Genomic DNA, 14,224 nt, shown 5'->3' with positions numbered 1-14,224 from the left:
GAATTTAAAGGGATAGCCCCAGTGAGGTCTTTGTGGCGGCAGAGCAGTTCTGTGTTTTGATTGTGGTGATAGTTGCACGAATCTACAGGTGCTCTGCCTAAGATACCTTATCCCATTCTCACCACAGCAAGATGAATTAAGAATCATAAGCCCCATTTTACAGGTCAGGAAACTGAGGCTGAGGTTAAGTAACCTGCTCTAAATCACACCTCCAGAAAGTAGGGAGATCTGGATTTGGATCCCACCTCCTTGGACACCGCAGTCTGAGGTCTTAACCACTGTGACTTGACTGCCAGACCTCCCATAGCTGCTCTGTGCACAGCCAGCCAAGGTCCTCCTGCTCTGCCTCTTCCTTACTGGACATCCATGACCCCTCAGTTACCAGATGACCCAAGTGAGGCCATCCACGCCACGGTGACTGCCACGGTCTCATAGGTAGGATGTTTATCCAGTTATCTGGCTTGGATATCAACCCACACCCCATTGTACAGATAAGGAAGTTGAGGCTCACAAAGAAAATCAATGGTGAGGCCAGGACGGGGGCTGGTTTCTCCTTCCACACATCCCATGAGCTGCCTCTGCTATTTTGAGACGTGTATTATAGGTCTTACTGGGTCTCTTCTCTGGCCAGTATCTGTCCCCGCCAAGAGAACAGATCTGCTTCTTCAGCTGGGCAGCCTCAGCCGGGTCATCTGGTGGGATCACAGGGGCCCAAGAGCCTCCATGCCTCTTCACAACAGTCTGCCTCCCCTGCTTAGGGATACGGATCCTGCTCCTGCTTGGGAGTCCCTGACTGCCCTGACTGCCAAGCCTTGCTGTTTTGCAAGGCTGTGGGATTTGTTCTGGGTCTGAGCTCTGGTTCAAACTGCTCCACGGGTCCCCTGCAGCCTCCCCTGTTGCCGGATCCACTCCCAGAGAGGCGCAGAAGGAAGGCTGCTCTTGGAGACCGGCCCCAGTGGGTCAGCCTTGGGCCTGGCAGTGAGATTCCCTGAGGCCACTCAGCAGGCAGCAGGGCCAGCAGCCGGGGACACAGCGAGGGGCAGGTGGCTCCATCCCTGCAGCTCCAAGGCCCCCACATCGGGAAGAAACTTCATGGATCTAGCACAGCACAGGCCTTCCTGATTGATGGAGGGCCAGCAGTGGGGCAGGAAGAGAGGGAGCCGATGGGAAGGCCAGATGGAAGGAAGGATTGAGGAAAGAGAGAGAACAGCAGGGAGACAGACGGAGACGGGGACCAGGGGAGACCAAGAGACGCAGAGAGACGTGGCAAAGAGACAGATGAAACAAAGAAATGCTCCCTGCCCTCCAGGCTCACGGTTGTGAAAGAGGCAGAGGGACACAGGGCTCTCGTTACAAGCAGATTTGGATGCGCCGTCGTACTGGCCCAGTGGCTGTGAGGACTGAGATGGGAGAAATTCTCTCTGCTCTGAGCAGTTTTCCCAAGGAAGTGGGCCTTGAACTAGGTCTAGAAGGATGGTGGGAATTTGCAAGGTGTGGATGGGAGCTGAGGAGAGCATCCAGGGGCTGGGCTAGTTTGAAAAAAGGCCAGAGGTGGGAGTATTCACTGTGTCCACAGAGTAGGAAAGGTCTGGTGGGAGCGGAGTCTGGAAAGGGAGGTCAGGGCCAAACTGTCAGGGGCACCCAGAGCCAGGTGGAGAGGGCGGGCGGAACAGAGGGAGCTGCGGAGCCAGGAAAGCCAAAGCCAGGCTTTGCTGTGGGAGGGCAGGGCCACGAAGGAGCCCGGGAGCCACTCACAGGGCACAGTTATCTATAAATGTGCTCCTGTGTGCTTTGCACGTAATAAAGTCATATTAGGAGGCTTTAATGTTTTTCTGACTGCAGGAAGAATGCATATTGGTTATAGGAAAATTAGAAAATATAACATCATTAAAAAAAGAAAGTAAAAATAACCCATAATCTCGCCACGATGTTTGGAATATTAAGCACAAAGGAAACGTTCTGGGGCTTCCCTGGTGGCGCAGTGGTTGGGAGTCCGCCTGCCGATGCAGGGGACGCGGGTTCGTGCCCCGGTCCGGGAAGACCCCACATGCCACGGAGCGGCTGGGCCCGTGAGCCATGGCCGCTGAGCCTGCGTGTCCGAAGCCTGTGCTCCGCAACGGGAGAGGCCACAACAGTGAGAGGCCCGCGTACCGCAAAAAAAAAAAAAAAAAAAGGAAACGTTCCCTCTTCACCCTCCACCAGTGTCATTTGATTCATTTAGTCTCTACTCACTTACTGAGCACCTACTCTGTGCCAAAAACTAACTAGACAAAGAGCCTTACCATGGGTAACCTTACATTCTCGTGGAAGGAGGAGTAACGTATGACACCTAATAAACGTAACAACTAGGTAAATATATAAAATGTTAGATGTTAAGTGCTATGAAAAAAGAAAATGCAGAACAGGATGAGGGGATTAGGAATGCAGAGGGGAAGGGACAGGGAGCAGATTCAAATATAGTGTTCCAGGGTGGCCTCTTCCCAGTTCCACACTTTTGATATGATTTTATTGCACGCAAAATACACAGGAGCACATTTATAGATAAATATGCCTTGGAATCTTTTTTAACAGAAATTATTATACTCTCCCTATTATTCCCAGACTTCCTTTTTTCTCTCTCTCTCTTAACGGTATATCCTGGACATCACTCCAAGTCTGTGCATATCTCCTTTGTCTTCCTTTAGTGCTGCACAGTATTTTATTGTGTGGCCACATTCACAATTTATTTAGCAAGTCCCCTACGGATGGACAGTTTGATGGTTTCCAATCCTGAACAGTTTGTTTTGTGGTATTTGGGCTGAGAAGGGGCAGGTCCAGAACAGGAATGCAGAAAGGGCTGCCTTGACGTCTGCATGCCTAAGAAGGAGATGCGGCCGGAGGCTGTGAGGGAAGGGCCCAGAGCTGCAGGAAGCCCCCCTTCCAGCACCTGCGACGCCCCTGCTCACCCCCTCTGACCCTGCTCCTTCCTCCCTCCAAAACCACCCCCTGCCTCCTGACTTTGCAGCAAGGTGCGGTGAGCGGCTTGTCCGTGGACATGTGTGTGGGTGCACACGTGTGCCTCTCAGCAGCCAGCCTCCCGGACCCTTCTCTTCCCCACGTGCTTGGCCAGCTCATCTCTCGGTGGCTGGAGAAGGAACGCCTCCCAGCTCTGCAGGCCTTTGCTTGGTCAGCACTGAGCTGTGGTTAGAGGACTCAGCTTCTCAGACCCTCACTGTGCACCCCGAGGGTCCAGACTGCATCGAATCACACAATGAAAACTCAGGGACCTCGCTGTGCTGCATTCTTCCGGGGGGTTCCCAGCAGGCCCACTCCGTTGTGCAAAGGGCTCTCAGCTTCATTTTATAGAACCATTCCACGCGCCCCCGCTCAGGGGAGCCCCTGGCCTTGTTCGCTGCACCCTCCACCCTGCCCTGGCCTCCCCCTGCTCCCCCCACCACCCCGGTGCAGATGGCCCGCCAGGCTCATAAATCAGCGTTTCTGCTCACAGCCCTTGTTGAGTGTCCCACTGGACCCCGGTTGCTCTGAACCGACGTCCCAGCCCTGCACACCCACCGCATGTATCCCACACCCAGGCTCTCTGGCTCCGAGAGAGCACAGAGCTGAGGCAGCTCTACCAAACCCAGTAAGTGAAAACAAGCGCCAGTAATCTCCTTGCCCCACCAGCCCCCCGTCGGGGGCTCACCCACTGGGCCAGCCCACCCCAGGCTTTGATGGCACCCCCAGCCCCTGCACATACACCCCTCCTTCCTTTCAGCTGATGGTTTGCAAGTGACTCAGAGCTGCCTCCAAGCCGGTTGGTGCTCATTTAGGGAAGGAAAATTCAGTGGCCCACATAAAAATCGCTTTATTAAAGTGCAAAAATCTTCCCCCAACTGTATTCCCACCATCTGTTTTGCTTGTAATGCTTCTGAAAAGCGCGATTCTCTGTGCCTCCTTGGCCTTTGTCCTTTAAAAGCTACCAGAGGCGACTCCCTGCTGCTCTTAATGGGCCCTCCTCTGCTCACGACCCAGCTCCCTGACACACTGGCCCCGCAGTCTGGCCAGCTTAAAGGCCCCCTTGCTTGGGCAGCTGCGTGAAGACTTGAGAATTCTGGGGCAGAGGGAACAGCCGGACCTGGGGGCAGGAGCCTGGGTTCCAGTCCTAGCTCAGACACCTGCAGATCACTGCATCTTGCCAAGCCTCGGTGTCTACATCCGGGAAGTGGGGATAAACTCTCCCTCTCAGAGTAATTGGGAGGATTCAAGCCAGCCACACATGTGAGGGCTCCAAAGTCCCTCCCCACACCACCCCCTGCCCTGTCTCCTCTCCCACACACCCCACCTAACACACAGGCTCACACCCTGCTTCTTCCACTTTGAGCTTCTCCCTGATCTTCAACACACATGCCCTTTTCATACCTCTGTACTCTTGCCAGTGCTGTGCCCTCTGCCTGGAATGCCCCTTCCTTCCCTTCTCTGCCTCACAAGCTCTTGTTCCTCCTGAATCCTCCAGCGAAATGACTTCTAACACCCACCTGTCTCACCAAGTGGTACCAGTACTATGGGTGCACTTTCCCAGTGTATTATAACATAATCACTGTGTTCATTGCCCTCATGGGGCTCAGCTCCTCCAGGATGGGGCCTGGGTCTTTGTCCTTCCTGCTAAATCCCAGATCCCTGCATGATGCTTGGCCCATGGTGGGCTGGTCATTGGGGTCGGGTGGGCAGTAGAACAAGGGTTTAGCAGGTACGGGCTTTGGGATCCGACACTCCCTCTCTGGGTAACTGTGAGCAATTCCCTTCACCTCTCCAAGTTTCATCTCCCTTGGCTCTAAAATGGAAATTATAAAACTAGTACCTTCTCATGGGACTGCCATGAGGATCCAATGCCCTAACACTGAGAATCACCTGGTACAGTTTGGGGTGCATACTCTCTAGCAGTATTGCCAACAAGCAAAAGCCCTTTGGGAACTGCAGGGCGCCCCCCCCATGTCTAAGAGATGATGAGGATGGGGATGCCGAGGGTCAAAATCAGCCGGGGCAGGGCTGACATTCCAAGGAAGAACTGTCCTTCCTGGATGGGGTAGAGCTCCCTTCTTACAGATGAGGAAACTAAGGACCCAAGTCGGCAAAATAATCAGTGACAAAGGAGGGAGTCCTACTGAGATGTGCTCCCCCCACGGCTGACTTATCTCCTAGTCCTGCCCCTCCCTGGGTCTGGAGGAAGGGAGGAAGCAAGATTCAGAGGCAGGATGTAAATTCGTGATTGTCTATGAATATTCGGCGACTCTTTTGAGTTATTTCTGGCACTTCTGTCAGGCTGGAAAATGTATTCATGTAGCTGTTCTGTTGGCTTAGGTGAGAAACATTTGCTCTTCTTTGTCTCCTTTTTTTTTTAGTAGAAAACTGTTTACTTTTTACATCTGCCATTTAATTTGGGTGCTGAACACCCTAAAAATGCCACATCTCTTAAACCTCAAGAGACTGCTTCAAAACAGTAAAAGAGGGGCTTCCCTGGTGGCGTAGTGGTTGAGAGTCCGCCTGCCGATGCAGGGGACGTGGGTTCGTGCCCCGGTCCGGGAAGATCCCACATGCCGTGGAGTGGCTGGGCCCGTGAGCCATGGCCGCTGAGCCTGCGCGTCCGGAGCCTGTGCTCCGCAACGGGAGAGGCCGCAACAGTGAGAGGCCCGCGTACCGCAAAAAAAAATAATAAATAAATAAATAATAAAAAACAGTAAAAGGGGGCAGTTGATGCCTCCCCAATCCTATTTTCACCTCCTTCCCCGAAATGAATTACTGTGGAAGGAGGGAGCAGGGCAGTAGGAGTTTATGAGAAATGTTTTCTGGCTTAATAAAGTCAACCCCAGAGCCAGCAAGGCCAGGCCTGGAAGGGGAGAGCCTCCGCAGGAAGAGAAGCTGCACCGCGTCTTCGGGTCTCTGCACTGTGTGCGAGTCTCTGCTCCAGGAGCCTCTCTCTGGTGCCGCTGCCCCATCGCGGGCACAGGGGCAGGGGCTACTCACCTTTGACACTTCCGGATGGTAGCAGCTGGTCCCTGCCCTCTATAATTCACAGCAGCCCGAGGCTGGAACGCTACAAAGAGACTTCTCTGGAGGCCTTGGGTTGGAGGGAGCAAAAGAGAACCAAACACAGGGACACTCAGGAAGTGGATGATGTGGCTTGTCAAGGTGCACCTTCTTCTGGAAGCCCCAGACTGACGCACCGGGACTCGGGGAGACAGATGCAGCTGAGTCCTTCCACGCCATCCTGTCTTAGCTCCCACCCCAGAGCAGACCTCTGCACAGAGGCGTCTGTACATAGATTCCCCACAAAGTCTAGACGTCGCTTCAACCCTTTTCTAAAATATGGGAACCGCTTTCATACATGAAAATGTTTCACAGACCACCCTCGACCCCCATAGCAGCGATCATTGTAAAATCCACTGGTGGACAGCAGTGACCAAAAGCTGCTATAAATTTGACAGCACTTTCCAGTTGCACTTGTTTTCTAACGGTGTCTATATGCATTAAGGGGAAAGTAGCACACACATGTGGGTGACATCATTTTCTCAGCCTACGAATGATGCTTGGGGGAGCGTATGGATTGGTGGACCCCCGAGCACCAAGCCCACGTCTGGTCAGCCCTGGTGGGCGACGACTGACGAGGGGGCTGCAGCCTCCCTCCTACATGTGCTGAGCACTGCCCTCTTTCCCAGGTGACTGATTGGAGAAAGGGCCCTCCCAGCAGGTGAGGCCCATCCCCCACTCCTCTCCACCCCAGTCTGTCACCATTTGCCTGACCTTTTCTCGGTGATGGGCCTGTTGCCTTAATCAGGGAGCTGGGGCCGGCTTTGACGATGCCTAAACACCTGACAAATCTTTCCAGCCTGCTTCCTGCCAGTGATGTAACACGTCACTTTAAGGATGTGCGCAGATGGATTCACCATGAATGTTCTCTGAGTTGCACCACCGTTAGTTTTTGTAAACATCTCAGCTTTGTAGAACGGTCTTTCTCTGCCTTTTGGTTCTTTGTCACCTCAGCTTTTATTTAGAGCTCGGCTCAAATGCTTTCTCCCCAGGAGCCTATCCCTCACCACCCTGACTAGAAAAGCCCCCAGCCTACTCTTACTTCCTTTTTATCCCATCACCCTATTTTTGTTTTCCTCCCAGAGCTTGTCAATATCTGGAATTATTTGTTCATCTGTGTGCCTGTCTATCCCCACTAGAGTGGAAGCTCCCTAAAAAGAGGGTTATTCCCAGTGACGGCCCCTAGCAGACTATAAACATCCAATATAAATGCGAATACGAATAAATGCAACACGCCTGAGATTACACAGCAAGTCAGATGTAAAGCTGAGATTTGTCCCCAGGTCTTCCAGATGCCCACCCCCCGCCATGTCCTTCCCAGCATGCTCGGTAAGTGGTACAGCCAAGATCTGAACCCAGGACTCCAAAGTCAACATGTTTACCACCAGACTTTACTCTCTTCCCTCCAAAATCCACTAGAATATAAGTTCTAGAAATGTGCTGTCCAGTATGGTAGCCACTAGCCATGTGTGGCCATTTCAAGTCAGTTAGTTAAAATTAAATTGAATTTAAAATTCAGTTCCGGGCTTCCCTGGTGGCGCAGTGGTTGAGAGTCCACCTGCCAATGCAGGGGACACGGGTTCGTGCCCCAGTCCGTGAAGATCCCACATGCCGCGGAGCGGGTAGGCCCGTGAGCCATGGCCGCTGAGCCTGCGCGTCCGGAGCCTGTGCTCCACAACGGGAGAGGCCACAGCAGTGAGAGGCCCGCGTACCGCAAAAAAAAAAAAAAAAAAAAAAAAAAAAAAATTCAGTTCCTTATCACGCCACTTCAAGTGCTTAGCAGCCATGGCCAGCAGCTACCAGAGCAGACAGAGCAGATAGAGAACGTCGCCATCGCTGCTGAAGTTGTCCTGGACAGCATTGTTCTAAAAGAGCAGGACCTCATCTGCCTTGTTCACTATTTCCCCAGCACTTCGAACAGTGTTCAATTCATATTTTTTTTTTTTTTGGAAAGCTCACTAGATTATCATCAACTGATTTTAATTAATTTATTTATTTTTGCTGTGTTGGGTCTTCATTTCTGTGCAAGGACTTTCTCCAGTTGTGGCAAGTGGTGGCCACTCTTCATCGTGGTGCGTGGGCCTCTCACTGTCGTGGCCTCTCTTGTTGCCGAGCACAGGCTCCAGACGCGCAGGCTCAGTAACTGTGGCTCATGGGCCTAGTTGCTCCGCGGCATGTGGGATCTTCCCAGACCAGGGCTCGAACCCGTGTCCCCTGCATCAGCAGGCGGACTCTCAACCACTGCGCCACCAGGGAAGCCCCCAATTCATATTTTTTATTAGATGAATGAATAAATGAATGATGATACTTTTGTGGAGAATCCCTCCCCGCCCCCTGCTCTGCAGCTGATCCTTTCTCCTTTCATCCCATAGGGAAGGATGAGGCCAGCAGCGTGGAGGTGACATGGCCCGATGGCAAGATGGCCAGCCAGAACGTGGCCAGCACGGAGTTGAACTCGGTGCTGGAGATTCCCTACCCGCGGGATGAGGACAGACTTCGGGACGCGGCCCCCCTGGAGGTAAGCAAAGGCATCTGGGCCTCAGAGCCAGAAAAGCAAGCCCCACCCATGGGCTGAAGCTGGATTCCCAGGAATCTGCAGACTTTGTTTCTAGAATGATGGAAATCTTCTTAGCAAAGGGCAGGCTTCATAGTGACCCCTCCATGCGTAGTTTGCACGCCAGTGTCACACCCACATCTCTTCTGCTCCTTGCAGAAATCCTGGCGTATTGGAAGGGCAAGCATTTTTCACCCATTTTATAGAGAATGAAAACCAAGACCAAGAAAGAGAACCCACCAAAACCGCACAGCCATTTGTGAGCAGAGTTAACAGTTGGCCCCAGGTCTCCTGCTTCACTTCTGGTTCTTTCCAAAGCTTCTGACAAAGCTGTTGCTTCTGAGGGTGGGGCAGGGTCTCGGGGGGCTCCTCGGGGAAGAGCTCTGGACTACTCTCTGGAGAGGATCACGCCATTGTAGATAACAGGGGCCCACTTAAACTCACACAGAAGAGGGGGCTTACAGGGCGGGTTCTAGAGGAGCTCACAAACTGCAAGGGATGCTCAGGGCGAGAGCCATGGCAGCTCAGTGGCCCCAGGAGCTCAAAGACGTTTGTCATTAGTGCATTGGCTCGGGGGGGAGCATTATCCTTCCCCAGGAAGCCGCACCAGCACCCCATCATTTGTCTTTTCCAGCAGTCAACATTTCTGTCTTGTGTTAAGTGTTGGCCGTTTCGAGTCCCTGGCCACCCCGGGGACTGGTCGCCTCCAGCCACCAGCCTACTGTCTCTGAGACCTCCACATAGACACAGCAAAGCCTCCACAGCCCGGCGTGACCAGGCGCCAGAATCTCTTTCTCAGCCACACTTAGTTCAGCTTCTAGCCGCAAAGCCTTTGAGTCCCTCCTCCTGCTGGGATGTCCACCTCTTGTCCAGCCAGCCCTGCCCAGAGGTGGGGGACGGCCTGGCTTGCAGGCACCCACCCCTTGTGAGTGGGGAAGGTTCTCAGAGAAGGGGGTGCAGGGAGCGAGCAGGCACCTCTAAAAGCTTCTCCACCCCTCTGTACACTTTGCCTTCCTGAGACCCGGCCTGTCTCAGGGTGATGCCACAGGAGGGACAGACTCTGTTAGGTGTCCCAGTGCAGGTGTGTGGATCCCATGCAAGGGGAGTGAGCAGGAGTTTGCATGGATCTGTTCGTGGCCTCCCTGCCCAGTTTCCTATTCTCAATGCAAGACAAGGGGCCTGGCAGGGAGGGGATCTCCCAGGCGCAGAGCTAAGAGCAGCCCTCATGCTGGGGTCAGGGTGACAGCTGCTCTGCGGCTGTAACTAGGAGGGGACCTGAGATGGGATCTTCTCCACTCACTAGTGTCTCTGCTTCTGCCTACCTTGCAGTGCGGCCAAGGATTCTCCCAGCAGGAAAATGGCCATTGCGTGGGTGAGTTGCCTGCCGGTACCAGGGGACAAGGCAGAGGCCGGACTCTCACTGGGGAATGTCTGCCTGGGCCCTGGCAAGGCTCAGGTTGCAGACAAGGGGCGGAAGGGTGAGGAGGCGAATGTGTTGTTTGTCCCTGAGGCTTCAGATGCCAAGACAACCGCCAAGTGACTCGGCAAGGTGGGAGTGATGGTAGTGACCAGCAGGCTGAATCACTGCAGCTCTGGGAATTGGCAGTGCTTCCCTGCCATGCATACAGACAGAATGAGCATGGGGAGCAGACACACAACCACCTGGACAGAGCTCCCAGGGAGGCCTGGCTCCCAGGGGGCCGTGGTGGCTAGGGCGGGCATGCATCCTCCTTCCAACAGAGCAGCAAGCAAGGGGGTCGGTGAGCAAGGGTGGGCATGGCTGGGGGGCACTGGAGCAAACCAGAGTGTAGCATGTGGTCACAGTACAAAAGGGAAATTGCAGCCTTGTGCAGTGCTGGCAGGCAGGTAACCAGCACGGCCAGGCTCCGTGAGGCAGCTCTATGAGGGTCCAGGGACCTTCTAAAAGTCCCCAGAGGGTCTGGAGTGGGCAAGGGGCAGCCTAGAGGCTCAGCACCCAGAAGGTCTTCAACCCAATGTCTTCCATCCCAGTGACCAGCAACGAGGGGTCAGGCCAAAGATTCCACCTGCCCTTCAGATGCTCAGGCAGCTTTCTTCCCAAGTCCCCTCTGCAGATACTCATCAGCCCCAGGTGAATGCGTTTACTACTGAAATGTGAGAGTAAACAAGAAGGACGCAGTCCCTGCCCTCTTGGAGCTTAGAGCCAATGGGAGGGGCACAAAAGTAAACAGTGATGACCACACAGCCTGAGCAAGGCTGGGGTGGGGGAGGGGAGGGGACTGTGGGAGCACAAAGGTGGGGTCTTAAACCAGTCTAGGGAGGGTCCAAGAAGGTGTCCCAGAGAAAGTAAGGTGTGAGTTGAGACCTGAAGGGCGGTGAGGGGTTCGCCCTGCAGAGGGGAGAAAGTGTTCCAGTGGAGGGTGCTGCGTGGGCAAAGGACCACAAGTGAGAAGTGGAGGAGGATGGCTGGAAGGGGGGCTTGAGGAGGAAATTAGTCCCCTCTACTCTTCACGTCCCCTCTGTAGCCACTCTAAACAGACAGTGCACATACACAGAAATTCCAGCACCTTCCCCATGTGCCGGGCAGACGCCATGACATCTCCAGTGCAGCCGCTGCTTCCTTTCACCAACCAGCAGACATCTGTGTGCATCCTACATAGCGCCCCGCGCAGGGAGCTGGGGGTGCACACCAAGCACCTGCCCTGGAGGGGCGTCCGCTCTAGTCTGGGAGACAGGCCACAAACATGTGACCCAAACGCTGGACGAGATGAGTTAAGAAACCTTCAAGCAAGGTGCTCTCTGAAGACTCTTCTAGATGGCATGGACAGGGAGAGGACCTTTGAGCTGAGACCTGAAGGATGAGAAGGGTCCAGGCACAGAAAGACTGGAGGGAGGAGCTTTCCTGGCAGAGGGAAGGGCGGGAGCAAAGACCAGGATACAGGTAAAAGGCTTGGTGTGTCAAAGGGACAGGAAGGCCAGTGTGCCAGGAGAGGATGGACGAGCCAAACGCCAAGTTAAGAAGGGTCTTGAGGCCCTAGAAAGGTGTCTGGACTTTGTTCTCAGGGCCCTTTGCAGTTAAGCAGGAGAGTATAGGCCAAACCAGCAGACATGGGACACATAATCAACTGAGCAAGGAACCACCTGGGAGCCATCTTTGTTAAGGGCAAAATAAGCCGCTCATGACACTGGAGGATACACAAAAGACAGGACTATCTTGATTCTTCTGAAGGAGTGAGGGAGGCTGGATGGGGTAAAAAACATGTGGTTCACATTTTCAAAAGATCACCTGGTTGCTGAATTGCAGATAGAATTGGAGGGAGGGGGGAAGGCAGGAGGCCAGGAGGGAGGCAGCCGCAGAAATCTAGGCAAGAGCTGCTGGTGGTTGGGGACAGGCTGGTGGCAGAGGAGTGAGAAGGAGGTGGCCAAATGGGAGAGGTACTACGGGCGCAGAGCTGACAGGATCTGTTGTTAAATTGCCTGCAGAGGTAAGGCAACCAGAGGAATCGGGGATCACTCCAATGTCTGCTTGAGCAGCCAAGTGACTGACAGTGGCGTTGATTGAGTTGGGGAAGATGGGAACAGGGGGCAGAAGGTGCTTGAGGGCCAGGGGGGATCTAGAGTTCCATTTGGACCCAGTAAGCTTGAGATGCATGGTAGACAGATTTACAAGTCTGGAGCCCCAGGGAGAGGTCATGGCTGGAGTTGGAAAGTCTGGAATCATCTATATACGAAGGGACCACCAAGAGAAAGTGTGGTAGATGGAAGAGAAGACCCCGGACCGAGCCTGAATGCCCTCCATGTGTAGAGGTCAAGTACAGGAGGAGCCAGCCAAGGGGACTGAAGCAAGAAAGTTGAGGCCCAGAGAGAAGAAAGGACATGCCCAAGGTCACAGCAGGGGAGGGGTGGGCAGCAGAGCCTGAGCAAGGATCCACTGCCCACCGCCCCCAGTGAGTGGCTCCCCTTGCCTTTCAGACACCAACGAATGCATCCAGTTCCCATTCGTGTGCCCTCGAGACAAGCCTGTGTGTGTTAACACTTATGGAAGCTACAGGTGCCGGACCAACAAGAGATGCAGTCGGGGCTACGAGCCCAACGAGGACGGCACAGCCTGTGTGGGTGAGTGGAGCCCCCACCATGGTCCAGTAGCAAAGGGAACTGCCTTCTACTGGAGAGCTCTGGGAGGCCCCAGATCCAGGTCCCCAGCCCCTGCCTTCCCCTGGCTGGAGGGAGTCTCCCTAGACCCTCGTGGGGTCTCCAAGGAAGACCATAACAGAGGCTTGGAAAAGCCCTACCACTACTGCCATCATCTGAAGGGCCCCTGGGGTGCTGTGTCCTGGCCAGAGGCTATTGCTCTTCTTGTTTCTCCCCTTCTCACATTTCCTAAAACTAATGTTCCTACGTTAAGTTCAGCCCACCTTTTCCTACCTGGGATATAGACTAACTCCTACTACTCACCTTTGTCTGAATTTCTGAACTGCTGTTTGTCTTCTTCCTCCCAAACGCTTCCCCACACCCACCACCCACACCCACCCCCTTTCTCTTTTTCCCATTTTCTATTTCTCTGCCCCATGCTTTTTGCAGCTCAAGTGGCCTTTTTAGGTGGGTATCCTTCTGCCGCCTTTAGAATCTCTGAGCCTCTCTCTCGGGCCTCATCTCTTTCTCTAGGCCTTGGACTTTGCCTTCAGTTATATGCACTTTAAATTCCATCAATAAAGGAAAAAACAAAAACAAAACTAACAACCTTTGTGGCAAACTAAATCTCTCCCACTGCCTGTCTCTCTCTCCACGCCCAGTACATTCTGCTGCGCGCTCCCTCTGAATGGACCGTGGGGGTGGCCATCTTTGAAAAGGGAAGTTTGGGAGATATTTGTGTCACCTTAGTTGTTTGTGAAGCCTTTCTTTGCATGCTTTCTGAGAACATGTTTTTTACCCCATCCAGCCTCCCTCACTCCTTCAGAAGAATCAAGATAGTCCTGTCTTTTGTGTATCCTCCAGTGTTATGAGCGGCTTATTTTGCCCTTAACAAAGATGGCTCCCAGGAAGTTCCTTGCTCAGTTGATTATGTGCCGCATGTCTGCTGGTTTGGCCTATGCTGTTTCTGCTCTGTGGGCCCTGACTGCCCGTGGTAGAGAAAGCCATATTGGGGTTGGTGGTCATGATGGGAGAGGGAAAGGGTGGCCCTTTGGGACTCTTGATAAAAATGTTAAAGTTTGAACTTGAGAAGTCTTCCAGCCTCTTTCTGGAGAAATCATGCCAATAAACTCTCTGCTGGGTATTAGTGTCTAGCTAGTGGAAAAAAAAAATGTGTCTGAGGCAAGTAGAGCTGGTTGGAATGCTGAATTAGCAGCAGCTCTTCCATCACATGGCCCTTTGAAAGCAACTTATGAGATAGAGATAGTGTCTGCCCCAGGCATAAGCAGTGGTTGGGTTTGTGCATCAGTGTTCACGTGTCAGGGACTGGGGTTTGGACCAGGTAAGGGATGTGGGATGAGCAAGGGACAGACATGGAGTGCTCTGAGGAAGTCACTTCTCCACTCTGGGCCTCAGTTTCCGTCATCTAAATGACAGGAGAGTTGAACCTAAGGGCCCTTTCCTTTCTAAGACCCCCTTAATATGTGGCTGGACATA

The 14,224-nt window shown here is 53.4% G+C and overlaps 1 protein-coding gene across 2 annotated transcripts in view; it reads left to right on the top strand.

The window, feature by feature from the left end:
• Positions 1 to 13,861, top strand: part of CRTAC1 (cartilage acidic protein 1) — a 137,298-nt gene extending 123,437 nt beyond the window's left edge. For both annotated transcript variants that reach the window (XM_082631384.1, XM_082631383.1), the window contains 4 exons: positions 8,436 to 8,581; positions 9,947 to 9,989; positions 12,569 to 12,712; positions 13,536 to 13,861. In XM_082631384.1, the coding sequence (XP_082487510.1) occupies positions 8,436 to 8,581; positions 9,947 to 9,989; positions 12,569 to 12,712; positions 13,536 to 13,567 (365 nt within the window). In that variant the 3' untranslated portion in view covers positions 13,568 to 13,861. The remainder of the gene's footprint in view (positions 1 to 8,435; positions 8,582 to 9,946; positions 9,990 to 12,568; positions 12,713 to 13,535) is intronic.
• Positions 13,862 to 14,224: the final 363 nt, after the last annotated feature.

Source organism: Mesoplodon mirus (genome assembly GCF_964341445.2).
Source record: "Mesoplodon mirus genome assembly, chromosome: 2".
NCBI classification, from domain to species: Eukaryota; Metazoa; Chordata; class Mammalia; order Artiodactyla; family Ziphiidae; genus Mesoplodon; species Mesoplodon mirus.
This window is presented reverse-complemented; position numbering and strand designations above follow the sequence as displayed.